This window comes from Saccostrea cucullata, unplaced genomic scaffold (genome assembly GCF_032062105.1).
Source record: "Saccostrea cucullata isolate Sc308-1 unplaced genomic scaffold, CSIRO_AGI_Scuc_v1 ctg13454, whole genome shotgun sequence".
Taxonomy (NCBI): domain Eukaryota; kingdom Metazoa; phylum Mollusca; class Bivalvia; order Ostreida; family Ostreidae; genus Saccostrea; species Saccostrea cuccullata.
This window is the reverse complement of record NW_026928214.1, coordinates 1-26,489: the sequence shown is the minus strand read 5'-3', so window position 1 is coordinate 26,489 and position 26,489 is coordinate 1. Positions and strand designations below refer to the sequence as shown.

Sequence of the window (26,489 nt, the reverse complement as noted above, 5' to 3'; positions counted from 1 at the left end):
GCATCTACCCGGGAGTCTGGAACTTCGTTAAAAATTGATATTGAAGTCTGGGGCGTCGACTTCATCCTATCTAATGTTTCTCTCAATTTTTCTCTCTTAGCATCTATTGCACTTAGATCAGCGTACAGTTCTGCTTCTAAATTATCCATGGTCATTCAAGGCTTTCTCGTAGAGCCGAACGCCAACGTCGGCATGATGTCAGATTTACGAGTAGCTACTGGAGATCAGGAAAAATATCAGAGAATCTCAAAAGGAATCAAGTATGAGGGATGAAATCAAGCAGCTACGTAATGAAATGCAGATCAGTTCACAGATATAGAAAGGAAAATTGCAGACATGGCTATGACAAAAGAGACTTCAAAAGCACCACGTTCTAATCATTCATTAAAACCAATTGCTTTCCCATCTGAATGTTACAACTGCGGGAAGCGTGGTCATAGAATCAAAGACTGCTTCGTAAAGCTTCAGCAAAACTAATGAGAGGATACAGAAATCCGAGTCAAACGGTGAACCAAAGACTGGCACAGAGACTCAAACCGGGAATAAAACCAACCAAGTAGTGTCTAGTACAACTGCGGTCAACTAAGGACAATTAAAACAAGAAGCTGGCTTGTTCATCAAAGCTTTGGTGAATCATGTGCCATGCAATTTGTTGGTTGATACCGGGGCAACCTTGACAATTTTAGCGGATAGACTATACAATGAAATAGAAAGTGAAGGGGATGGTAGACTAGAGCCTGTTACTCAAAGTATTCTAGGTGCAGATGGAACACCCCTGCAGGTTAAAGGAAGAGGGAAATTTTCACTTTGACTTGGTGATAGTGAATTTAAATGCCATGCTGTTATTGCAAATATCAAAGCTGATGGCGTCTTGGGTTTAGATTTCCTCAAGTCTAACAAATGTTTATTAGACGTATCTGAATTGAAAATGCATATTTATGGAGTGGAACATAAACTGCATTTACAAAAAACATATTGGATGTTTCTGTGTGAAACAAGAAACAATATCTAGGCATAGACGAAGGAAAGTTACATGTTCAGGTCAGTTGCATGCGTCAAATCTCAGCATGGTCACAAAGAGGCAAAAGTTGAAGAAGTCAAGTCAAGGAAAAACCAAAGCTAAAGTGACCAAACCTCATATCGGTCCCACTGACAGTTTGGCTCATGGTTTGTCTAATTGTAACAAAGGAAAGTTTAAATGTGAGCAGTGTGCTCTATATCTTTGGCAAGAAGACTATGCTTAGAAGACACTTGAACAGAGCACATAATTGGAAAGAGCCAAAAGAAATCGTAGAGTCAGGACTAGTGGGGGAAAGTCTCCAAGGAAGTCCCCTGGGAGTACAGTTAAGGATAAGGTGTAGGATCCAGGAGAGCTGATATTCAAGGAGACAGATTTTTGCTGAACAATCCTTATAATGTGTCTGTACCTCATTCTGTTGCATGTGTTAAAATTAAAACATTTTTGTAACGAAAGTTTCTTTATAGCAATAGTGTTCCCTGAATTCCAGATAGTTTCAGCCTAAAAAAAATAATATAAATAGTAAAAAAAAATCGTTTAGTTTTGAATCAAATCACATGCGGGACGCATATATCAGAGGCGTGGGTAATGAAATGGTTAAGGGGCGTTTGAATAAACGCATAGAAGACCCACCATAATGGAATGACCTGACTACCCTTGGAATAGAACAGTCCAAGGGTATATAAAGGGATGCTTTAGGGAAATCAGGCATTCAGAAGTTGGCTGAAGAAGCCAACAGATGAATCAGAAGCTGAGTGAAAAGAATAAAGTAGTAAGGCATTCAGAAGTTAGCTGGAGAAGCCGACAGCTCAATCAAAAGCTGAGAGAAGGGAATTGAGAATAAAGAATAGAAGCATCAGTGGCAAGTAGTCCTAGGAAACTGATGGTAAGTTCTTCAGTGTAGTAAATCTGAAGAAGATTGAGACACTCAGTCTTATCTATACAATAGGAACCTAGGAAGAGAAACACGGTGCAAAAGCAATACCCATCCACGTCTCTAGATAACAAACAAAAATTTAATATAGTGTGATTTTCCCTCAGATAGAGCGGCCGTACAATTATTAGTACAATCATTAACTCAGATAAGAGTAAGAGAAAAAGCTGTATACTGTACATATATCCCTTGTAGAACCCAAGCATACACGTTACATTTTGGTGGCAGCCGGTCAAGGGATAAAAGACACGGCTTTTTCTGATTAATTTTTTATTGTTGTCTACTTCACTTTGTTAACATTTGTGATAATATTGACACCAGGTACACTGAAGAAGTGATACCGGGTGCTATTGACACCGGGTGCTGGAAACTGGGTTCAGTGTTACCAAATACTGTAAAGCAGAGTAGTGATACCAGGTGTTGGGTACCAAGAGCAGTGGTACCAGGTGCAATATCACCGGGTTCTCCTTTACCAGGTATATTACTCCTGAGTGTAGAGTAGTAAGATTTATTGAAACTGGGCACTGTGTGTCAAGTGTTGCAGCCTTAGGTCTTGTTAAGATTCAATCTCAACCGCCAAACGTATAGCATCATTTAGCGATTTCACCTTAGATTGTTGAATGCGTAAGCGCATATCAAAATCTGTCAATGCATCAACAAACTGATCCTTGGCAATCATCTCAGTGACTTCCCTAGGTGCTGTTGGTAAGCTAGGTGAGCCAAGCGTTGAATACTCTCACCGAGCTCCGGTAATGTCTCGGACACTATTTGTCGTTTATCTTTCAGCATTGCCCGATATAACTCTGTTTGATTGGCTGGTGCAAAGCGGTCTTCGAATGCATTACATAAATTCACATATGTACAAGCCGTACCTCCCTTCATGTTACCAAGGACAGTCTGTGCTGGTCCTCTCAATGGCGCTGCAAGATAAACTTTTCCACATGTTTATATCACTGCATGCCTCAAAGTGAGCTTTATAGTCTATCCAAGACCCGGGTCCGTCGTACGTCGCTGGTTTCATTACGGTTTTGCCATATGAACCTCCTGCATCATTACTTTGTGTGCCCTGTGTACTCATATTTGGATTTTGATGGTATCCAATATGGGAACCATGTCCAGCTCCTATCCCTGTTGTCCAGGTCACACTAGTTGTTGCTGTTGAAGCACTTGGTGTACGCCAAGAGAACCCAGGTGTGGATCGTGCCTCGGAAAACACAGGTTGTCTAAGTGAACTTTTCCTCACCGAGTCATACTTACTGGCTCCTCTCATGTCCCTATGCTCATCTTCATACAGCGTGTAACTTGATTGTGGGTAATCTATATGACTAAAAGTGTCCTTCATATTAGTTGTACCCTCTGCGCCACGGTTACTGGCTGATTTTGATGTTAATTCATACAAACTATTTTCTAACAGTTTGTCTCTAGCATCTACCCCGGAGTCTGGAACTTCGTTAAAAATTGATATTGAAGTCTGGGGCGTCGACTTCATCCTATCTAATGTTTCTCTGAATTTTTCTCTCTTAGCATCTATTGCACTTAGATCAGCGTACAGTTCTGCTTCTAAATTATCCATGGTCATTCAAGGCTTTCTGTAGAGCCGAACGCCAACGTCGGCATGATGTCAGATTCGCACGAGTAGCTACTGGAGATCAGGAAAATATCAGAGAATCTCAAAAGGAATCAAGTATGAGGGATGAAATCAAGCAGCTACGTAATGAAATGCAGGAATCATTAAGATATATAGAAAGGAAAATTGCAGACATGGCTATGACAAAAGAGACTTCAAAAGCACCACGTTCTAATCATTCATTAAAACCAATTGCTTTCCCATATGAATGTTACAACTGCGGGAAGCGTGGTCATAGAATCAAAGACTGCTTCGTAAAGCTTCAGCAAACTAATGAGAGGATACAGAAATCCGAGTCAAACGGTGAACCAAAGACTGGCACAGAGACTCAAACCGGGAATAAAACCAACCAAGTAGTGTCTAGTACAACTGCGGTCAACTAAGGACAATTAAAACAAGAAGCTGGCTTGTTCATCAAAGCTTTGGTGAATCATGTGCCATGCAATTTGTTGGTTGATACCGGGGCAACCTTGACAATTTTAGCGGATAGACTATACAATGAAATAGAAAGTGAAGGGGATGGTAGACTAGAGCCTGTTACTCAAAGTATTCTAGGTGCAGATGGAACACCCCTGCAGGTTAAAGGAAGAGGGAAATTTTCACTTTGACTTGGTGATAGTGAATTTAAATGCCATGCTGTTATTGCAAATATCAAAGCTGATGGCGTCTTGGGTTTAGATTTCCTCAAGTCTAACAAATGTTTATTAGACGTATCTGAAATGAAAATGCATATTTATGGAGTGGAACATAAACTGCATTTACAAAAACATATTGGATGTTTCTGTGTGAAACAAGAAACAATATCTAGGCATAGACGAAGGAAAGTTACATGTTCAGGTCAGTTGCATGCGTCAAATCTCAGCATGGTCACAAAGAGGCAAAAGTTGAAGAAGTCAAGTCAAGGAAAAACCAAAGCTAAAGTGACCAAACCTCATATCGGTCCCACTGACAGTTTGGCTCATGGTTTGTCTAATTGTAACAAAGGAAAGTTTAAATGTGAGCAGTGTGCTCATATCTTTGGCAAGAAGACTATGCTTAGAAGACACTTGAACAGAGCACATAATTGGAAAGAGCCAAAAGAAATCGTAGAGTCAGGACTAGTGGGGGAAAGTCTCCAAGGAAGTCCCCTGGGAGTACAGTTAAGGATAAGGTGTAGGATCCAGGAGAGCTGATATTCAAGGAGACAGATTTTTGCTGAACAATCCTTATAATGTGTCTGTACCTCATTCTGTTGCATGTGTTAAAATTAAAACATTTTTGTAACGAAAGTTTCTTTATAGCAATAGTGTTCCCTGAATTCCAGATAGTTTCAGCCTAAAAAAAATAATATAAATAGTAAAAAAAAATCGTTTAGTTTTGAATCAAATCACATGCGGGACGCATGATATCAGAGGCGTGGGTAATGTAATGGTTAAGGGGCGTTTGAATAAACGCATAGAAGACCCACCATAATGGAATGACCTGACTACCCTTGGAATAGAACAGTCCAAGGGTATATAAAGGGATGCTTTAGGGAAATCAGGCATTCAGAAGTTGGCTGAAGAAGCCAACAGATGAATCAGAAGCTGAGTGAAAAGAATAAAGTAGTAAGGCATTCAGAAGTTAGCTGGAGAAGCCGACAGCTGAATCAAAAGCTGAGAGAAGGGAATTGTAGAATAAAGAATAGAAGCATCAGTGGCAAGTAGTCCTAGGAAACTGATGGTAAGTTCTGAGTGTAGTAAATATAAAGATGAGACACTCAGTTCTTATCTATCAATAGGAACCTAGGAAGAGAAACACGGTGCAAAAGCAAATCCAGTCCACATCTCTGATCACAACAAAAATTTAATATAGTGTGATTTTCCCTAGATAGAGCGGCCGTACAATTATTAGTACAATCATTAACTCAGATAGAGTAAGAGAAAAAGCTGTATACTGCATATTATCCCTTGTAGAACCCAAGCATACACGTTACATTTTGGTGGCAGCCGGTCAAGGGATAAAAGACACGGCTTTTTCTGATTAATTTTTTATTGTTGTCTACTTCACTTTGTTAACATTTGTGATAATATTGACACCAGGTACACTGAAGAAGTGATACCGGGTGCTATTGACACCGGGTGCTGGAAACTCGGTTCAGTGTTACCAAATACTGTAAAGCAGAGTAGTGATACCAGGTGTTGGGTACCAAGAGCAGTGGTACCAGGTGCAATATCACCGGGTTCTCTCTTTACCAGGTATATTACTCCTGAGTGTAGAGTAGTAAGATTTATTGAAACTGGGCACTGTGTGTCAAGTGTTGCAGCCTTAGGTCTTGTTAAGATTCAATCTCAACCGCCAAACGTATAGCATCATTTAGCGATTTAGGCCTCGATTGTTGAATGCGTAAGCGCATATCAAAATCTGTCAATGCATCAACAAACTGATCCTTGGCAATCATCTCAGTGACTTCCCTAGGTGCTGTTGGGTAAGCTAGGTGAGCCAAGCGTCTAATACTCTCACCGAGCTCCGGTAATGTCTCGGACACTATTTGTCGTTTATCTTTCAGCATTGCCCGATATAACTCTGTTTGATTGGCTGGTGCAAAGCGGTCTTCTAATGCATTACATAAATTCACATATGTACAAGCCGTACCTCCCTTCATGTTACCAAGGACAGTCTGTGCTGGTCCTCTCAATGGCGCTGCAAGATATAAACTTTTCCACATGTTTATATCACTGCATGCCTCAAAGTGAGCTTTATAGTCTATCCAAGACCCGGTTCCGTCGTACGTCGCTGGTTTCATTACGGTTTTGCCATATGAACCTCCTGCATCATTACTTTGTGTGCCCTGTGTACTCATATTTGGATTTTGATGGTATCCAATATGGGAACCATGTCCAGCTCCTATCCCTGTTGTCCAGGTCACACTAGTTGTTGCTGTTGAAGCACTTGGTGTACGCCAAGAGAACCCAGGTGTGGATCGTGCCTCGGAAAACACAGGTTGTCTAAGTGAACTTTTCCTCACCGAGTCATACTTACTGGCTCCTCTCATGTCCCTATGCTCATCTTCATACAGCGTGTAACTTGATTGTGGGTAATCTATATGACTAAAAGTGTCCTTCATATTAGTTGTACCCTCTGCGCCACGGTTACTGGCTGATTTTGATGTTAATTCATACAAACTATTTTCTAACAGTTTGTCTCTAACATCTACCCGGGAGTCTGGAATTACTTTAAAACTTGATCTTGTATTCTGGGGCGTCGATTTCATCCCATTTAATGTTTCTCTCAATTTTTCTTTCTTAGCATCTATTGCACTTAGATCAGCTTACAGCTCTGCTTCTATATTATTCATACTCATTCAAGGCTTTCTGTAGAGCCGAACGCCAACGTCGGCATGATGTCAGATTCGCACGAGTAGCTACTGGAGATCAGGAAAATATCAGAGAATCTCAAAAGGAATCAAGTATGAGGGATGAAATCAAGCAGCTACGTAATGAAATGCAGGAATCATTAAGATATATAGAAAGGAAAATTGCAGACATGGCTATGACAAAAGAGATCCCAAAAGCACCACGTTCTAATCATTCATTAAAACCAAATGCTTTCCCATATAAATGTTACAACTGCGGGAAGCGTGGTCATAGAAATAAAGACTGCTTCGTAAAGCTTAAGCAAATTAATGAGAGGATACAGAAATCCGAATCAAACGGTGAACCAAAGACTGGCACAGAGACTCAAACCGGGAATAAAACCAACCAAGTAGTGTCTAGTACAACTGCGGTCAACTAAGGACAATTAAAACAAGAAGCTGGCTTGTTCATCAAAGCTTTGGTGAATCATGTGCCATGCAATTTGTTGGTTGATACCGGGGCAACCTTGACAATTTTCACCGATAGACTATACAATGAAATAGAAAGTGAAGGGGATGGTAGACTAGAGCCTGTTACTCAAAGTATTCTAGGTGCAGATGGAACACCCCTGCAGGTTAAAGGAAGAGGGAAATTTTCACTTTGACTTGGTGATAGTGAATTTAAATGCCATGCTGTTATTGCAAATATCAAAGCTGATGGCGTCTTGGGTTTAGATTTCCTCAAGTCTAACAAATGTTTATTAGACGTATCTGAAATGAAAATGCATATTTATGGAGTGGAACATAAACTGCATTTACAAAAACATATTGGATGTTTCTGTGTGAAACAAGAAACAATATCTAGGCATAGACGAAGGAAAGTTACATGTTCAGGTCAGTTGCATGCGTCAAATCTCAGCATGGTCACAAAGAGGCAAAAGTTGAAGAAGTCAAGTCAAGGAAAAACCAAAGCTAAAGTGACCAAACCTCATATCGGTCCCACTGACAGTTTGGCTCATGGTTTGTCTAATTGTAACAAAGGAAAGTTTAAATGTGAGCAGTGTGCTCATATCTTTGGCAAGAAGACTATGCTTAGAAGACACTTGAACAGAGCACATAATTGGAAAGAGCCAAAAGAAATCGTAGAGTCAGGACTAGTGGGGGAAAGTCTCCAAGGAAGTCCCCTGGGAGTACAGTTAAGGATAAGGTGTAGGATCCAGGAGAGCTGATATTCAAGGAGACAGATTTTTGCTGAACAATCCTTATAATGTGTCTGTACCTCATTCTGTTGCATGTGTTAAAATTAAAACATTTTTGTAACGAAAGTTTCTTTATAGCAATAGTGTTCCCTGAATTCCAGATAGTTTCAGCCTAAAAAAAATAATATAAATAGTAAAAAAAAATCCTTTAGTTTTGAATCAAATCACATGCGGGACGCATGATATCAGAGGCGTGGGTAATGTAATGGTTAAGGGGCGTTTGAATAAACGCATAGAAGACCCACCATAATGGAATGACCTGACTACCCTTGGAATAGAACAGTCCAAGGGTATATAAAGGGATGCTTTAGGGAAATCAGGCATTCAGAAGTTGGCTGAAGAAGCCAACAGATGAATCAGAAGCTGAGTGAAAAGAATAAAGTAGTAAGGCATTCAGAAGTTAGCTGGAGAAGCCGACAGCTGAATCAAAAGCTGAGAGAAGGGAATTGTAGAATAAAGAATAGAAGCATCAGTGGCAAGTAGTCCTAGGAAACTGATGGTAAGTTCTGAGTGTAGTAAATCTGAAGAAGATTGAGACACTCAGTTCTTATCTATCAATAGGAACCTAGGAAGAGAAACACGGTGCAAAAGCAATACCCAGTCCACGTCTCTAGATAACAAACAAAAATTTAATATAGTGTGATTTTCCCTCAGATAGAGCGGCCGTACAATTATTAGTACAATCATTAACTCAGATAGAGTAAGAGAAAAAGCTGTATACTGTACATATATCCCTTGTAGAACCCAAGCATACACGTTACATTTTGGTGGCAGCCGGTCAAGGGATAAAAGACACGGCTTTTTCTGATTAATTTTTTATTGTTGTCTACTTCACTTTGTTAACATTTGTGATAATATTGACACCAGGTACACTGAAGAAGTGATACCGGGTGCTATTGACACCGGGTGCTGGAAACTCGGTTCAGTGTTACCAAATACTGTAAAGCAGAGTAGTGATACCAGGTGTTGGGTACCAAGAGCAGTGGTACCAGGTGCAATATCACCGGGTTCTCTCTTTACCAGGTATATTACTCCTGAGTGTAGAGTAGTAAGATTTATTGAAACTGGGCACTGTGTGTCAAGTGTTGCAGCCTTAGGTCTTGTTAAGATTCAATCTCAACCGCCAAACGTATAGCATCATTTAGCGATTTAGGCCTCGATTGTTGAATGCGTAAGCGCATATCAAAATCTGTCAATGCATCAACAAACTGATCCTTGGCAATCATCTCAGTGACTTCCCTAGGTGCTGTTGGGTAAGCTAGGTGAGCCAAGCGTCTAATACTCTCACCGAGCTCCGGTAATGTCTCGGACACTATTTGTCGTTTATCTTTCAGCATTGCCCGATATAACTCTGTTTGATTGGCTGGTGCAAAGCGGTCTTCTAATGCATTACATAAATTCACATATGTACAAGCCGTACCTCCCTTCATGTTACCAAGGACAGTCTGTGCTGGTCCTCTCAATGGCGCTGCAAGATATAAACTTTTCCACATGTTTATATCACTGCATGCCTCAAAGTGAGCTTTATAGTCTATCCAAGACCCGGTTCCGTCGTACGTCGCTGGTTTCATTACGGTTTTGCCATATGAACCTCCTGCATCATTACTTTGTGTGCCCTGCGTACTCATATTAGGATTTTGATGGTATCCAATATGGGAACAATGTCCAGCTCCTATCCCTGTTGTCCAGGTCACACTAGTTGTCGCTGTTGAAGCACTTGGAGTACGCCAAGAGAACCCAGGTGTGGATCGTGCCTCGGAAAACACAGGTTGTCTAAATGAATTTTTCCTCACCGAGTCATATTTACTGGCTCCTCTCATGTCCCTATGCTCATCCTCATACAGCGTGTAACTTGATCGTGGGTAATCTATATGACTAAAAGTGTCCCTCATATTAGCTGCACCCTCTACGCCACGATTACTGGTCGTTTTTGATGTCAATTCATACAAACTATTTTCTAATAGTTTGTCTCTAACATCTACCCCGGAATCTGGAACTTCGTTAAAAATTGATATTGAAGTCTGGGGCGTCGACTTCATCCTATCTAATGTTTCTCTCAATTTTTCTCTCTTAGCATCTATTGCACTTAGATCAGCGTACAGTTCTGCTTCTAAATTATCCATGGTCATTCAAGGCTTTCTGTAGAGCCGAACGCCAACGTCGGCATGATGTCAGATTCGCACGAGTAGCTACTGGAGATCAGGAAAATATCAGAGAATCTCAAAAGGAATCAAGTATGAGGGATGAAATCAAGCAGCTACGTAATGAAATGCAGGAATCATTAAGATATATAGAAAGGAAAATTGCAGACATGGCTATGACAAAAGAGACTTCAAAAGCACCACGTTCTAATCATTCATTAAAACCAATTGCTTTCCCATATGAATGTTACAACTGCGGGAAGCGTGGTCATAGAATCAAAGACTGCTTCGTAAAGCTTCAGCAAACTAATGAGAGGATACAGAAATCCGAGTCAAACGGTGAACCAAAGACTGGCACAGAGACTAAACCGGGAATAAAACCAACCAAGTAGTGTCTAGTACAACTGCGGTCAACTAAGGACAATTAAAACAAGAAGCTGGCTTGTTCATCAAAGCTTTGGTGAATCATGTGCCATGCAATTTGTTGGTTGATACCGGGGCAACCTTGACAATTTTAGCGGATAGACTATACAATGAAATAGAAAGTGAAGGGGATGGTAGACTAGAGCCTGTTACTCAAAGTATTCTAGGTGCAGATGGAACACCCCTGCAGGTTAAAGGAAGAGGGAAATTTTCACTTTGACTTGGTGATAGTGAATTTAAATGCCATGCTGTTATTGCAAATATCAAAGCTGATGGCGTCTTGGGTTTAGATTTCCTCAAGTCTAACAAATGTTTATTAGACGTATCTGAAATGAAAATGCATATTTATGGAGTGGAACATAAACTGCATTTACAAAAACATATTGGATGTTTCTGTGTGAAACAAGAAACAATATCTAGGCATAGACGAAGGAAAGTTACATGTTCAGGTCAGTTGCATGCGTCAAATCTCAGCATGGTCACAAAGAGGCAAAAGTTGAAGAAGTCAAGTCAAGGAAAAACCAAAGCTAAAGTGACCAAACCTCATATCGGTCCCACTGACAGTTTGGCTCATGGTTTGTCTAATTGTAACAAAGGAAAGTTTAAATGTGAGCAGTGTGCTCATATCTTTGGCAAGAAGACTATGCTTAGAAGACACTTGAACAGAGCACATAATTGGAAAGAGCCAAAAGAAATCGTAGAGTCAGGACTAGTGGGGGAAAGTCTCCAAGGAAGTCCCCTGGGAGTACAGTTAAGGATAAGGTGTCGGATCCAGGAGAGCTGATATTCAAGGAGACAGATTTTTGCTGAACAATCCTTATAATGTGTCTGTACCTCATTCTGTTGCATGTGTTAAAATTAAAACATTTTTGTAACGAAAGTTTCTTTATAGCAATAGTGTTCCCTGAATTCCAGATAGTTTCAGCCTAAAAAAAATAATATAAATAGTAAAAAAAAATCGTTTAGTTTTGAATCAAATCACATGCGGGACGCATGATATCAGAGGCGTGGGTAATGAAATGGTTAAGGGGCGTTTGAATAAACACATAGAAGACCCACAAAAATGGAATGACCTGACTACCCTTGGAATAGAACAGTCCAAGGGTATATAAAGGGATGCTTTAGGGAAATCAGGCATTCAGAAGTTGGCTGAAGAAGCCAACAGATGAATCAGAAGCTGAGTGAAAAGAATAAAGTAGTAAGGCATTCAGAAGTTAGCTGGAGAAGCCGACAGCTGAATCAAAAGCTGAGAGAAGGGAATTGTAGAATAAAGAATAGAAGCATCAGTGGCAAGTAGTCCTAGGAAACTGATGGTAAGTTCTGAGTGTAGTAAATCTGAAGAAGATTGAGACACTCAGTTCTTATCTATCAATAGGAACCTAGGAAGAGAAACACGGTGCAAAAGCAATACCCAGTCCACGTCTCTAGATAACAAACAAAAATTTAATATAGTGTGATTTTCCCTCAGATAGAGCGGCCGTACAATTATTAGTACAATCATTAACTCAGATAGAGTAAGAGAAAAAGCTGTATACTGTACATATATCCCTTGTAGAACCCAAGCATACACGTTACATTTTGGTGGCAGCCGGTCAAGGGATAAAAGACACGGCTTTTTCTGATTAATTTTTTATTGTTGTCTACTTCACTTTGTTAACATTTGTGATAATATTGACACCAGGTACACTGAAGAAGTGATACCGGGTGCTATTGACACCGGGTGCTGGAAACTCGGTTCAGTGTTACCAAATACTGTAAAGCAGAGTAGTGATACCAGGTGTTGGGTACCAAGAGCAGTGGTACCAGGTGCAATATCACCGGGTTCTCTCTTTACCAGGTATATTACTCCTGAGTGTAGAGTAGTAAGATTTATTGAAACTGGGCACTGTGTGTCAAGTGTTGCAGCCTTAGGTCTTGTTAAGATTCAATCTCAACCGCCAAACGTATAGCATCATTTAGCGATTTAGGTCTCGATTGTTGAATGCGTAAGCGCATATCAAAATCTGTCAATGCATCAACAAACTGATCCTTGGCAATCATCTCAGTGACTTCCCTAGGTGCTGTTGGGTAAGCTAGGTGAGCCAAGCGTCTAATACTCTCACCGAGCTCCGGTAATGTCTCGGACACTATTTGTCGTTTATCTTTCAGCATTGCCCGATATACAAACTCTGTTTGATTGGCTGGTGCAAAGCGGTCTTCTAATGCATTACATAAATTCACATATGTACAAGCCGTACCTCCCTTCATGTTACCAATACAGTGTCACAACTGACCTCAAGTTGTGATGGATTCTTTATAGAATTTACTAACCAAAATAAATAATATTTTGGAAGACCTCCTGTGTACCAAGAAACAACAAGATTTATAAAAATTAACAATAAATTTATCTACATATGTACAATAAACATGAAAACGGCCAAAAGTTCAATCATGGTCATCACTGGACTTCACACTCCACACCACGTCCATGGTCCACCATATTGTCCATGTTGTCCACCATAGTGTCCCGTTCGGTCCACCATATCCTAAGTAGCCTTACTACGTAACAAATCCTCCCGTCCGAATAAAGATTATATACAATTCTGGTCACCTACAATTTTCATAGGGTTTTCTAATAAAATGTTCAAAACACTTATCTGTTCAAAATACTAGATTTTACAAACAAATTACAAAAGAAAACATGTATTTTTGCCGTTTAACAAGTAAATGAATTAGAGCGTAAATATATACATTCTCGCTATATTGCTAACCGTTTTACATCAAAATTGCTCTTTAAAGCTAACAACAAAAATATTGTAAAGTATAAAAACTTACTGAGCTGTGGCATTTTATACATAAAAACCATACTGTCGGCCCCCAGGTCTTGCTCTCAACGCCGCTACAAAACATCCCTGAATCCCAAGATCACACAGCAGGGGAAACAGCTAAAACACACCCAAGTTCACACAGCATGGGTTATATAAAAGGCACACCCAAGATCACTAAGCATGGGTAAAGTATCACTCACGGCGTCCAGACCTCTTCTGACAAACACTAGCCAACACCCAGTATAAATAACTGACCAAACTACTCAAACGGGTTCGACGAGTATACGTTGATAAAAATAGTAACAAGTACAACTCAGTGACCAATAGTGCGTAAATGAAATAAACGATAACTCCTAATGCCCAAATACAGATAACTCTTACCAAAACCTGGACAATAGCTAATATTAAACATTGACACAATGTCACTTGTGACAATACCTCCCTTCTTAAGACACAAAATGCAATTTTGTGACAAAAATGGAAAACTATGTACACAACAAAGTCTTTATGAATACGAACTTACTCAGGAACAACACGACTGAGAAAATCAGCTCCAATATTATCTACACCTCTAATAACTTCAGTTCTAAAGTTGAACGCTTGTAGAAAAAGAGACCATCTCATCAATCTGCCGTTTGAAGCTTTAGTCTTTTGTAAATGCAGTAGTGGTCTGTGATCTGTCTCCACAACAAACGCTCTTCCATACAAGTAAGACTGAAATTTCTGTATAGCCCATACGACAGCAAGACACTCTTTCTCCACCACCGAATAACGTTGTTCTCTGTCTAGCAGCTTCCGGCTTGCGTACGCAACAGGAAATGTACGTCCATCATGCTTCTGCATCAGTACTGCACCAACTCCATGATTAGATGCATCGGTCCTTAAGATGAATGGCTTCGTCAAATCTGGTAATCTGAGAATTGGACTATAGAGCAACATGGATTTTAAACTCTTGAATGAATTATCATGTTCTTGTTTCCAGTCAAATTTGTTTGGAACACCTTTCTTGGTTAAATCAGTTAAAGGAGCAGCAATGGTGGAAAAGTTTGGCACAAATTTTCTGTAATAGCCAATCAAACCAAGGAAAGATCTAACCTGCTTCTTTGTCTCTGGCCTTGATGCTTCTTGGATAGCTCTCAGCTTCTTGTTGGTTGGCTGTAAGGTACCTCCTCCAATAACATGACCCAAGTACTCTAGTCTCGTCTGCGCTAACTCACATTTTGATGGTTTTGCTGTTAATTGTGCTCTCTGTAGTCTCTCCAGCACTTTTCTTAGTTCTGTAATATGTTCTTCAAAAGTTTCTGTATGAATGAGAATGTCATCAACAAAACTATCAGTATGCTCTAAACCTTTTAGAATTTTCCGCATGAGTCTATTAAAAGTAGCTGGGCTGTTCTTCATACCGAAGGGCATTACTTTAAACCTGTACAAACCATCTGGTGTTAAAAATGATGTTAAGTCTCTATCTTCTTCTCTCATTGGAATCTGCCAATATCCCTTACATAAATCAAGTTTAGAAAAGAAACGACTGTTACTAATTTTAGTCATGATTTCATCTGGATCTGGCATTGGTTCTGGATCAAAAATCGTTACCTTGTTCAAGTTACGAAAATCCACACATATTCTCTGGCTACCATCGGACTTCTTTGCCACGACAATCGAACTAGCATACGGTGATTCTGATGGTTCGATGATATCCATGTCAATCATATGCTGTATTTCTTCTCGGACTGCACTTCTGACTGCATACGGTATCTGATATGGTCTGTTTCTGATTGGTTCTTTGGTAGTGAGATGAACTTCATGCTGGATAACATTCGTTCTACCAGGTAGATCTGTTAAAACTTCCTGAAATTCATGTAACACATCATTTATGTTTTCAAGCTGATCTGATGACAGTGAATGGTTTACCTTGACATCTTTGAATGATTCTGTTGCCTTCATTGGAAGAAGATGTAACAAATGTTCATTACTTGAGTCCTCTGTTTCTTCAGATTCCAAAACGACACAAGATGCTAAAGTTGTTGGCGAGTCTGTATTCCTTTCCTCTCGAACATTGTATTTCTTCAATAAATTTGCATGAAACAAACGAATATGTCCATTCATGTCTATCTGGTAATCAGTTTGTCCTTTTCTATCAACTACTTTGAAAGGTCCTTTCCACTGCATTAAAAGTTTGTTATGGTCTGTTGGAAGCAAAAGAAGAACGAAATCACCAACCTTGAAAGATCTCGGCTTTGTTCTTTTATCATACTGTTTCTTGTGATGGTCTTTAGATTTCTGAAGTTCTCTCTGAGCCAGCTCACACGTTCTTGCCAATCGCTCCTTCAGGTCAAGCACATACTGGTAAGTAGTTTTCACTTCCGGGTCCTTCTCTTCCTTTGTCCACAGTTCCTTCAAAACTGCCATAGGTCCCCTAACATTACGTGCATAAACTAGATCAAATGGAGAAAATTTAGTACTTTCTTGTGGAACTTCTCGATAAGCAAATAACAATGCAGGTAAGTATCTATCCCAGTCTTTTGGTCTTTCAGAACTCATTTTCTTCATCATTGACTTCAAAGTACCATTGAACTTTTCTACTAGTCCATTACATGCTGGATGGTATGGAGTTGTTACTAATTGCTTAAATGATAAAAGTCGACCCACCTCTTTCATAATGTTGGAGGTAAATTGCGTACCCATGTCTGACAGTACTTCTTTTGGAATGCCAACTCTGCTGAATATCTCTACCAGCGCTTCTGCCACCGTCTCTGTATCGATGTTCTTCAATGCAACCGCCTCTGGATACCTAGTACTGTAATCTACAACAGTCAAAATGTATCTATTGCCTTTGTCAGTAATTGGAGAAAGCGGACCTACCAAATCTACGGCTACTCGTTCAAATGGTGTATCAATAAGTGGCATTTTCTCCAACGGCACCTTCGTCACTTTGCCCTTAGGAAATGTTCTTTGGCATATGTCACAGGATTGGCAATATCTCCTTACATCACCCTGGATTCCAGGCCAATAGAAATTCGACATGATGCGGTCTAGAGTCTTCTTTGTACCAAGATGTCCGCCTAGGATACTGTCGTGCGCAATCTTCATAACTTTCTGTCGCAAAGGTTCTGGAACAACAAGTTGTTTATACAGTTTTTGATCACTAACCTTTTTTGAATGATAATGTCTGTACAACAGTCCTCTTTCAACACTAAACCATGTCTCTATATTTTCACCTATGTTCTTCTTTCTGCCAGTCGCTGCATGCTCACGATACACTTTCAAGGAAGAATCGTCCATCTGAAGTTGTTTCATCTGATCAATTGTCAAATCAGTATCCACTAAATCTGTAACTTTTAGCTTTTTCATACCTTTGTCTTCTTTTTTCTTTTGATTCCTTGTCTGTACTGCTTGAAGAACTTGATTACACTCTTCTCTTTCGTCCTTTCTACACCACTGTGGATCAGGATCCGTCTGATTTCTGGCACCATCGATGTTACCTATGATAAGATCGTAAACAGGTTCTTTCATACATAAAGCATTGATATTACCTGTGAAGTAGGGAGTGTCCACATAGATAGAAGCCTCCTCTACTGTACGAACTGTGCCGTCTATCAGAACACATCTCTGCACTTGTCCAGTCAGCTGATCATCTGTAACCAAATCTCTCTTCACAACAACACCACTACAACCTGAGTCTCTTAATACCTTAACAAAGTTCTCACCAACATAACCCATAGCAATGGGCATCTTTTCACAAACCTTACAGACGCCTCCAATAACAGGTAATACGTGTCCACATGCAAGTTTAACAAGTCCGTCTGTGACACAACACTGCAACAGTTTATGTTGAGGGATGCATGCTGATCCTATGTGAGGCTGATTTTGATACGATATTGCGTTGTCCGTCCTTACTTCAGCAGAATTCTGTAAGTTGGAACTAGAACTGTTATTAGATTTTATGCAATTCAACTCACAGTTATGTTGACTCTGTAACATCGCAGCCTTTTGAGTATTGTGCGAAGTAGGTACTGCTCGAGGAATCTTCTGCTTGGAGAAACAGTTTCTTGCCAAATGTCCACTTTTCCCACAGATGTAACATTTTCTCTCACCTTTTTGCTGTAGTGATCCTTGGTACGTCTGTTGCTTTTGAATGCTGTTACTGTGAACGTTGAAAGTGCTTGATGGTTGCTTCTGAAAAACTTGTAAGTCTTTAGTGAATGAAGTATAACCATGAGCTTCAATAAATTGGTCTGCGAGATTTGACATTTCTTCTACATTTTTCGGATGTCTTTCTTTGAGATACATTCCCAACTGCTTACTACAACTGTTTAAAAACTGTTCTCTTAAACACAAATCTTTAAGACCGTCATATGTTTTAGGACTATCTGCTAAAGACAACCATTTCTCTACATAATTGTTCAGCCTAGCAAAGAATTGTGAAGGATTCTCACCCTGTTCTGGTCTGCTGGAACGGAACTTGACACAAAACCCTTCTTCCGTCAGTTGAAAACGCCTTAACAACGATTGCTTGAAGGAACCATAGTTCAAAGCCTCTGAAACTGGAAGTCTAGAATAAACCTCAAGAGCTTTACCTTTCAGGAGAGCACTAAGATTAATCGCCCATGAAGACTGTTCCCACTTAGCACATGAAGCAAACCTTTCGAATCTCTGTAAATATGAATCAATACAATCTTTAGATTCATCAAATGGAGGTAACTTTGGCAACTTAGCAAGCGATTGAGAAGCAAGACCCAATGGACCTACAGCTAATTCTCCAGCTTTTAATTTTTGTAATTCAGTTTCTTTCTTAAGTTTTTCTAATTCAATTTCGCTCTCAATCTTTCTCGCTTCTCTCTCTCTGCTGCCCTTTCCGCCCTTTCAAAATATTCTCTCTCTTTTCTGTCAACAAACTCTTGTAACTCAGTTCCTTGCAAACCTAACTCTTTTCCTAATTGTAAATACTCCATGGTTACAATATGCAACACAACAACAAACAACAAATGTGAAAATAAGAAAATGACAAAATGCATATGAAAAAAATAGTTTGTACAAAACCTGCCAAAAAAAAAACAATTCAAACAATAGAAATAATATTCAATCAAAGCTTTTTCTACAAAACGTGAAAATAATGCAGGTATATTTGGTAACAGGAAGTCTATCCCACCGCTGCCACCAAAATGTCACAACTGACCTCAAGTTGTGATGGATTCTTTATAGAATTTACTAACCAAAATAAATAATATTTTGGAAGACCTCCTGTGTACCAAGAAACAACAAGATTTATAAAAATTAACAATAAATTTATCTACATATGTACAATAAACATGAAACCGGCCAAAAGTTCAATCATGGTCATCACTGGACAAATTCACACTCCACACCACGTCCATGGTCCACCATATTGTCCATGTTGTCCACCATAGTGTCCCTTCCGGTCCACCATATCCTAAGTAGCCTTACTACGTAACAAATCCTCCCGTCCGAATAAAGCTAATATACAGTTTTGGTCACCTACAATTTTCATAGGGTTTTCTAATAAAATGTTCAAAACACTTATCTGTTCAAAATACTAGATTTTACAAACAAATTACAAAAGAAAACATGTATTTTTGCCGTTTAACAAGTAAATGAATTAGAGCGTAAATATATACATTCTCGCTATATTGCTAACCGTTTTACATCGAATATTGCTCTTTAAAGCTAATAACAAAAATATTGTAAAGTATAAAAACTTACTGAGCTGTGGCATTTTATACATAAAAACCATACTGTCGGCCCCCAGGTCTTGCTCTCAACGCCGCTACAAAACATCCCTGAATCCCAAGATCACACAGCAGGGGAAACAGCTAAAACACACCCAAGTTCACACAGCATGGGTTATATAAAAGGCACACCCAAGATCACTAAGCATGGGTAAAGTATCACTCACGGCGTCCAGACCTCATCTGACAAACACTAGCCAACACCCAGTATAAATAACTGACCAAACTACTCAAACGGGTTCGACGAGTATACGTTGATAAAAATAGTAACAAGTACAACTCAGTGACCAATAGTGCGTAAATGAAATAAACGATAACTCCTAATGCCCAAATACAGATAACTCTTACCAAAACCTGGACAATAGCTAATATATAAACATTGACACAATGTCACTTGTGACAGACAGTCTGTGCTGGTCCTCTCAATGGCGCTGCAAGATATAAACTTTTCCACATGTTTATATCACTGCATGCCTCAAAGTGAGCTTTATAGTCTATCCAAGACCCGGTTCCGTCGTACGTCGCTGGTTTCATTACGGTTTTGCCATATGAACCTCCTGCATCATTACTTTGTGTGCCCTGTGTACTCATATTTGGATTTTGATGGTATCCAATATGGGAACCATGTCCAGCTCCTATCCCTGTTGTCCAGGTCACACTAGTTGTTGCTGTTGAAGCACTTGGTGTACGCCAAGAGAACCCAGGTGTGGATCGTGCCTCGGAAAACACAGGTTGTCTAAGTGAACTTTTCCTCACCGAGTCATACTTACTGGCTCCTCTCATGTCCCTATGCTCATCTTCATACAGCGTGTAACTTGATTGTGGGTAATCTATATGACTAAAAGTGTCCTTCATATTAGTTGTACCCTCTGCGCCACGGTTACTGGCCGATTTTGATGTCAGTTCATACAAACTATTTTCTAACAGTTTGTCTCTAGCATCTACCCCGGAGTCTGGAACTTCGTTAAAAATTGATATTGAAGTCTGGGGCGTCGACTTCATCCTATCTAATGTTTCTCTCAATTTTTCTCTCTTAGCATCTATTGCACTTAGATCAGCGTACAGTTCTGCTTCTAAATTATCCATGGTCATTCAAGGCTTTCTGTAGAGCCGAACGCCAACGTCGGCATGATGTCAGATTCGCACGAGTAGCTACTGGAGATCAGGAAAATATCAGAGAATCTCAAAAGGAATCAAGTATGAGGGATGAAATCAAGCAGCTACGTAATGAAATGCAGGAATCATTAAGATATATAGAAAGGAAAATTGCAGACATGGCTATGACAAAAGAGACTTCAAAAGCACCACGTTCTAATCATTCATTAAAACCAATTGCTTTCCCATATGAATGTTACAACTGCGGGAAGCGTGGTCATAGAATCAAAGACTGCTTCGTAAAGCTTCAGCAAACTAATGAGAGGATACAGAAATCCGAGTCAAACGGTGAACCAAAGACTGGCACAGAGACTCAAACCGGGAATAAAACCAACCAAGTAGTGTCTAGTACAACTGCGGTCAACTAAGGACAATTAAAACAAGAAGCTGGCTTGTTCATCAAAGCTTTGGTGAATCATGTGCCATGCAATTTGTTGGTTGATACCGGGGCAACCTTGACAATTTTAGCGGATAGACTATACAATGAAATAGAAAGTGAAGGGGATGGTAGACTAGAGCCTGTTACTCAAAGTATTCTAGGTGCAGATGGAACACCCCTGCAGGTTAAAGGAAGAGGGAAATTTTCACTTTGACTTGGTGATAGTGAATTTAAATGCCATGCTGTTATTGCAAATATCAAAGCTGATGGCGTCTTGGGTTTAGATTTCCTCAAGTCTAACAAATGTTTATTAGACGTATCTGAAATGAAAATGCATATTTATGGAGTGGAACATAAACTGCATTTACAAAAACATATTGGATGTTTCTGTGTGAAACAAGAAACAATATCTAGGCATAGACGAAGGAAAGTTACATGTTCAGGTCAGTTGCATGCGTCAAATCTCAGCATGGTCACAAAGAGGCAAAAGTTGAAGAAGTCAAGTCAAGGAAAAACCAAAGCTAAAGTGACCAAACCTCATATCGGTCCCACTGACAGTTTGGCTCGTGGTTTGTCTAATCGTTACAAAGGAAAGTTTAAATGTGAGCAGTGTGCTCATATCTTTGGCAAGAAGACTGTGCTTAGAAGACACTTGAACAGAACACATAATTTGGAAAGAGCCAAAAGAAACCGTAGAGTCAGGACTAGTGGGAAAGTCTCCAAGGAAGTCCCCTGGGAGTACAGTTAAGGATAAGGTGTAGGATCCAGGAGAGCTGATATTCAAGGAGACAGATTTTTGCTGAACAATCCTTATAATGTGTCTGTACCTCATTCTGTTGCATGTGTTAAAATTAAAACATTTTTGTAACGAAAGTTTCTTTATAGCAATAGTGTTCCCTGAATTCCAGATAGTTTCAGCCTAAAAAAAATAATATAAATAGTAAAAAAAAATCGTTTAGTTTTGAATCAAATCACATGCGGGACGCATGATATCAGAGGCGTGGGTAATGAAATGGTTAAAGGGCGTTTGAATAAACACATAGAAGACCCACAAAAATGGAATGACCTGACTACCCTTGGAATAGAACAGTCCAAGGGTATATAAAGGGATGCTTTAGGGAAATCAGGCATTCAGAAGTTGGCTGAAGAAGCCAACAGATGAATCAGAAGCTGAGTGAAAAGAATAAAGTAGTAAGGCATTCAGAAGTTAGCTGGAGAAGCCGACAGCTGAATCAAAAGCTGAGAGAAGGGAATTGTAGAATAAAGAATAGAAGCATCAGTGGCAAGTAGTCCTAGGAAACTGATGGTAAGTTCTGAGTGTAGTAAATCTGAAGAAGATTGAGACACTCAGTTCTTATCTATCAATAGGAACCTAGGAAGAGAAACACGGTGCAAAAGCAATACCCAGTCCACGTCTCTAGATAACAAACAAAAATTTAATATAGTGTGATTTTCCCTCAGATTAAGCGGCCGTACAATTATTAGTACAATCATTTACTCAGATAGAGTAAGAGAAAAAGCTATATACTGTACATATATCCCTTGTAGAACCCAAGCATACACGTTACATTTATTTAGGAAACGGGGGTGTCATATAGTAATACTATACTTACTTAAAATTTCAACCGTTTTATAGCACGGTTGCTACTTAAGATGCCTTCATAATTGTTGAAGGGATAGCGACCCTCTGATAATACAAATAACTTTCAGGGTACAAAATAGTAATACTACTCACAGTTAAGTTTCCTGAGACCTATGAGTAGTCAACTTGATGAGATGAAACATATGATGGCAACATTACTTTCTATTTCTTTTGCAAATTTCTTTGTTATTGTTTTATTAAATTTAACAATAAAACATTTAAATCCAACATCAAATGCCTTATTAATTGAACAAGTTGTATCTTTTTAAATACCATTTTAAAAATGGTTTAATATTTCAAGTACTTAATACAGTATTTTAATTAGAATTTTTTCACATGAAGAAATATATAAAAGAAAGATAACTCCTCATCACAGATATATTTTTTTCTTACAACCACATACAACATTGTGATTTTCTACAGGAAACATCGCTCCACGATGTTTTCTAACATGATTTAAATAGGTATAAATATAATATATAATAGTAAATATTATTTTCATATGCACTTCATATATTATATTTAATGTGTTGGTAATAAATCGTAACTCTTTCTGTTCTCTCTGTTGAAATTTCTTCATTTCATGATCTGACATAAGAATCCTTTCTGCAAAAAGAAGCAGAGCTTCATACTTCAAACTATTTTCCATGTGGCTCTAATACTATTGTTTTTCATGAAAAATCAATATAACAAATTTAAAACTTTCTAAGGTGAAATTTATAGCAGAGGGTCGGGACACTGCAAATGAAAACATACGGTATATCACTACTAGTATCTGAAAAAAATTATATATTGTAATAAACAGTAAGTGTTTAATTTCCTATCAATAGTTATAATTGTGTTACAATAATTTTCACCAAAATACATTTTATAAATTAATCAAGTTACAAAACCTGAGCATTTACAAACGTGTTGTATTTTCACATGTGGTCATGAAATAGTCCAGAACATGAAACCATTCAAAGGTAAGATGCAAATCTTATACGGTACAACTTTTGATGCACCAGGTATGCATTTCGACAAATTATGTGTCTTCAATGATACTAGTACTCTGACATGCCGATATGTTTTCTTTAAAGAGTATTTTTTAAATTAAATCTTGGTGTTGAGTCCTGAGGCTTGTGTTATGCTGTCTTTTTGAATATTTTCCAGATGTCCTACTGCGTATCCTCTTAATTCGTACTTAGACAAATTCGTACTTAGGCAAATTCGTACTAAATTCATATTTATCATTGAATGTGTAAAATTTCTATATTTACCATCCTTGTTAGTCATAATAGCTAGTAATGATATACGGTAGTGCGACTTTGTCAAGTCCGACCTCGTTATGGTTCGACAGTGTTATAGTCCGACACTGTCTTAGTCCAAATTATCTATCAGCGAAAAATAGGATTGGCCCGCTCAGCGAAGATCCGACGTTGAATCAATGTTGGCAATTCAACTCAATTTGAATTCAATGTTGATTCAATGTTAAATTTTCAACATTGAAAAGTCAACGTTGAATCAATATTGTATCTAGATTTATCAACGTCTAAACCCAACTTCAGCTAATATTCAACGTTTAAACAACGTTGTGTGCCTGCTGGGTATATAAGCATGTACAAGTAGACATATGAAACTGTAAATATACACTGTCCGGGGGTATCAGTATAGCAGTTAACTTTGCTGTTCTTGAGAAGATATTTAAAAATTTCTTCCTATACTGAGTATATTACTTTGTAAAAATCTGGTCCCCCGTTGTGGCCCTCTCTTCGCCCAGGGGTCATGATTTGAATAAATCTAAATCTTCGCTATAGTAGGGTGTAGTATGTATGTACGATTTCTAAAACGAGGTAACTTATTGACAAACAAATTGATGAAACAAGAATATCAGCAGTCTCGGTTTAAGTCATCATTTCGTAAGTTCTATAGTCGATACAATGACTTTGTCAGCAAATAAAATTTATCATTGAGTCAAATGCTGACCGATATTTTTCATATTAATTGTAAGTCCATTCTTTAAATACTGAATTGTTGACGGATTTTTCCGTTATTTTCCGATCATGACAAGGAGCACACAGCGGGTGTGACCTGTCAGCAGGGGCTGCTCACTTCTCTATTTCACCTGATCCCACCTCAGGTGTTTTGGAGGTCCGTGATTTTCTGCTCCTTTTTCGTATTGTTTTATGGACTTTTGATTTTGAATACTTTTCGTTATCTTCATATGTTTCAATCTTATACCAGTATATCAATAAGACTAAATATATTTTTTTTCTGTTCTTGAGAAGATTTATTTTATTTTTTTTTTTAAATGAAAAACTTTGATTTCCTATTGTGGCCCTACCCTAACCCTGGAGGTTACGATTTGAACAAACTTGATTCTACACTACCTTATGTTGCTTCTATATAAAAATCACAAATCATGGCTTTGCTGCTCTTGAGAAGATTTTTTTAAAAGATATTTAATATATTTTTCTATGTTAAGATTTGGTCCCCCATTGTGGCGACCCTATCCCTGGGGAACATGATTTGGACAAATGGAATCTACATTATGTCAAGAAGCTTTCACTAACTCGTATATAAGTTTCATCTTTTCAAGTGCACTGGTTCTTGAGAAGAATTATGATTTTTATATACACCAACCCAAATTTGCCCTCCTAATTAGATGGGGAATCATTCCACTGTTTCAAGGTGACAAATGAGGTGACGATACAAAAGTTGACGTCATCTTTCTTGTCGTCAGTAGTAGAATTTAAGTTAGTAAATGATATGATGTTTTCAAACTTCTCGTATTAAGTCAGAAATTTGCAAATCTGATGGTCGGTAAAAAGTCTTGTTTGCCAATACAATGAATCGCGTTTAGTCATATTTTGAACGGCACGTTGCTGCTTATTGCAATTGATACAATGCCAATTATTCCTTCTGATGTGTGCATGTCTCTCTTTAAAGCTCTTGATGACTCCTCAATCGTAACTTCATTCAGGTATTGTCAGTTATAACCAAAAAGACGCGATCTACAAGATAACCGAAATATACCCAATTTTTAATCCAGGGTATCTAGTGGAGGTTTTTATATCTCAATTAGATTTTATGTTTTATACATGTGTATCACATTTACGAGGTAGTTTGAAATCACTTTATCAGAACTCCACAGTTTTTCAGCCTACGAGTAGAAAACACAGAATGTAAGTTGTGTCTTTTTTATGCATTACTTTTTTCAGAAAATGAAATCATATTTAGTATCATCTATCGAAAGAACTTAGTCTAGTGAAACAAGTCATGTATTTTTTTAAAATATCTAAGATAGTTCATTTGCTAAAAGTATAGCAGTGCGTATTTATACCGATTTCTTCCTGAAGTTTTTAAAATTTCAAACATATACATTTTTGGTTTGAAATATTTTTTATCAAATGGAAATAATTATTTTTTTAATTTCATAAGTAGTTATCATCAATTACCGACCGTTTTCTTTGTATACGTTAGTTAAATCCTTATTTTCAAAATGAATGTTTTCGGGAAAAAGTATTGCAGTTCTAATTACGAAACAGATGGTGCAAACATTAGAAAGTATTAGACATTGAATAAAATACTAGTAGTTGTGTTGACTTATATTGTATGTTAATCCCAATATTTTAGATAAATTATGTATCATTAAAAAATACGCGTACGAAATAATTTCTGATGGCACTATACATTGTCAATGTGATGCATAATTTCAGAATCAGTCATACAGAAAAACGATATGGGAACGGCATCTGCAATGAATATAGATAATTGGAAAAGTCATTGGAATGACTTCAATGCATTTCTCCGTGAAAATGGTATGGATGCTTCTAAGATTGAGCGGGAAATGGCTTCCGGAGAGGGTTTCACGGGAAAAGTTGATGCACTAATGGGATGTTTGTGGTCTATGGTTGCAGAATACAGGAGCAAAGGCGATTTTATGAAATCATCAATATCTTTCCTGTTTTCACTAACTAATTATCTCGACTCAGTTATTCCCTACTCTCGTCAACTCAAACAAGTTTTCCAGTTGTTACGATTTCTTTAATCTGGTTTCCAAAG

General features: G+C 38.4%; 1 protein-coding gene across 1 annotated transcript; it reads right to left on the bottom strand.

Moving 5' to 3' along the window:
- Window positions 1-14,387: 14,387 nt before the first annotated feature.
- On the bottom strand, window positions 14,388-17,812 carry LOC134276789 (uncharacterized). The gene is made up of 2 exons (XM_062759071.1): window positions 14,618-17,812; window positions 14,388-14,447 (listed from the first exon to the last, which is right to left on the bottom strand). Exons 1-2 carry the CDS (start codon window positions 17,810-17,812, stop codon window positions 14,388-14,390), a joined length of 3,255 nt encoding a protein of 1,084 aa, XP_062615055.1.
- Between the last annotated feature and the right edge of the window lie 8,677 nt (window positions 17,813-26,489).

Coding starts and splice junctions, on each gene's coding strand:
- LOC134276789 (XM_062759071.1), bottom strand. CDS start 17,812: ATGTATCTCAAAGAAAGACATCCGAAAAATGTAGAAGAAATGTCAAAT. Junction 14,448..14,617: donor GGCCAGAGACAAAGAAGCAG/GTTAGATCTTTC, acceptor GTTGCTCTATAG/TCCAATTCTCAGATTACCAG.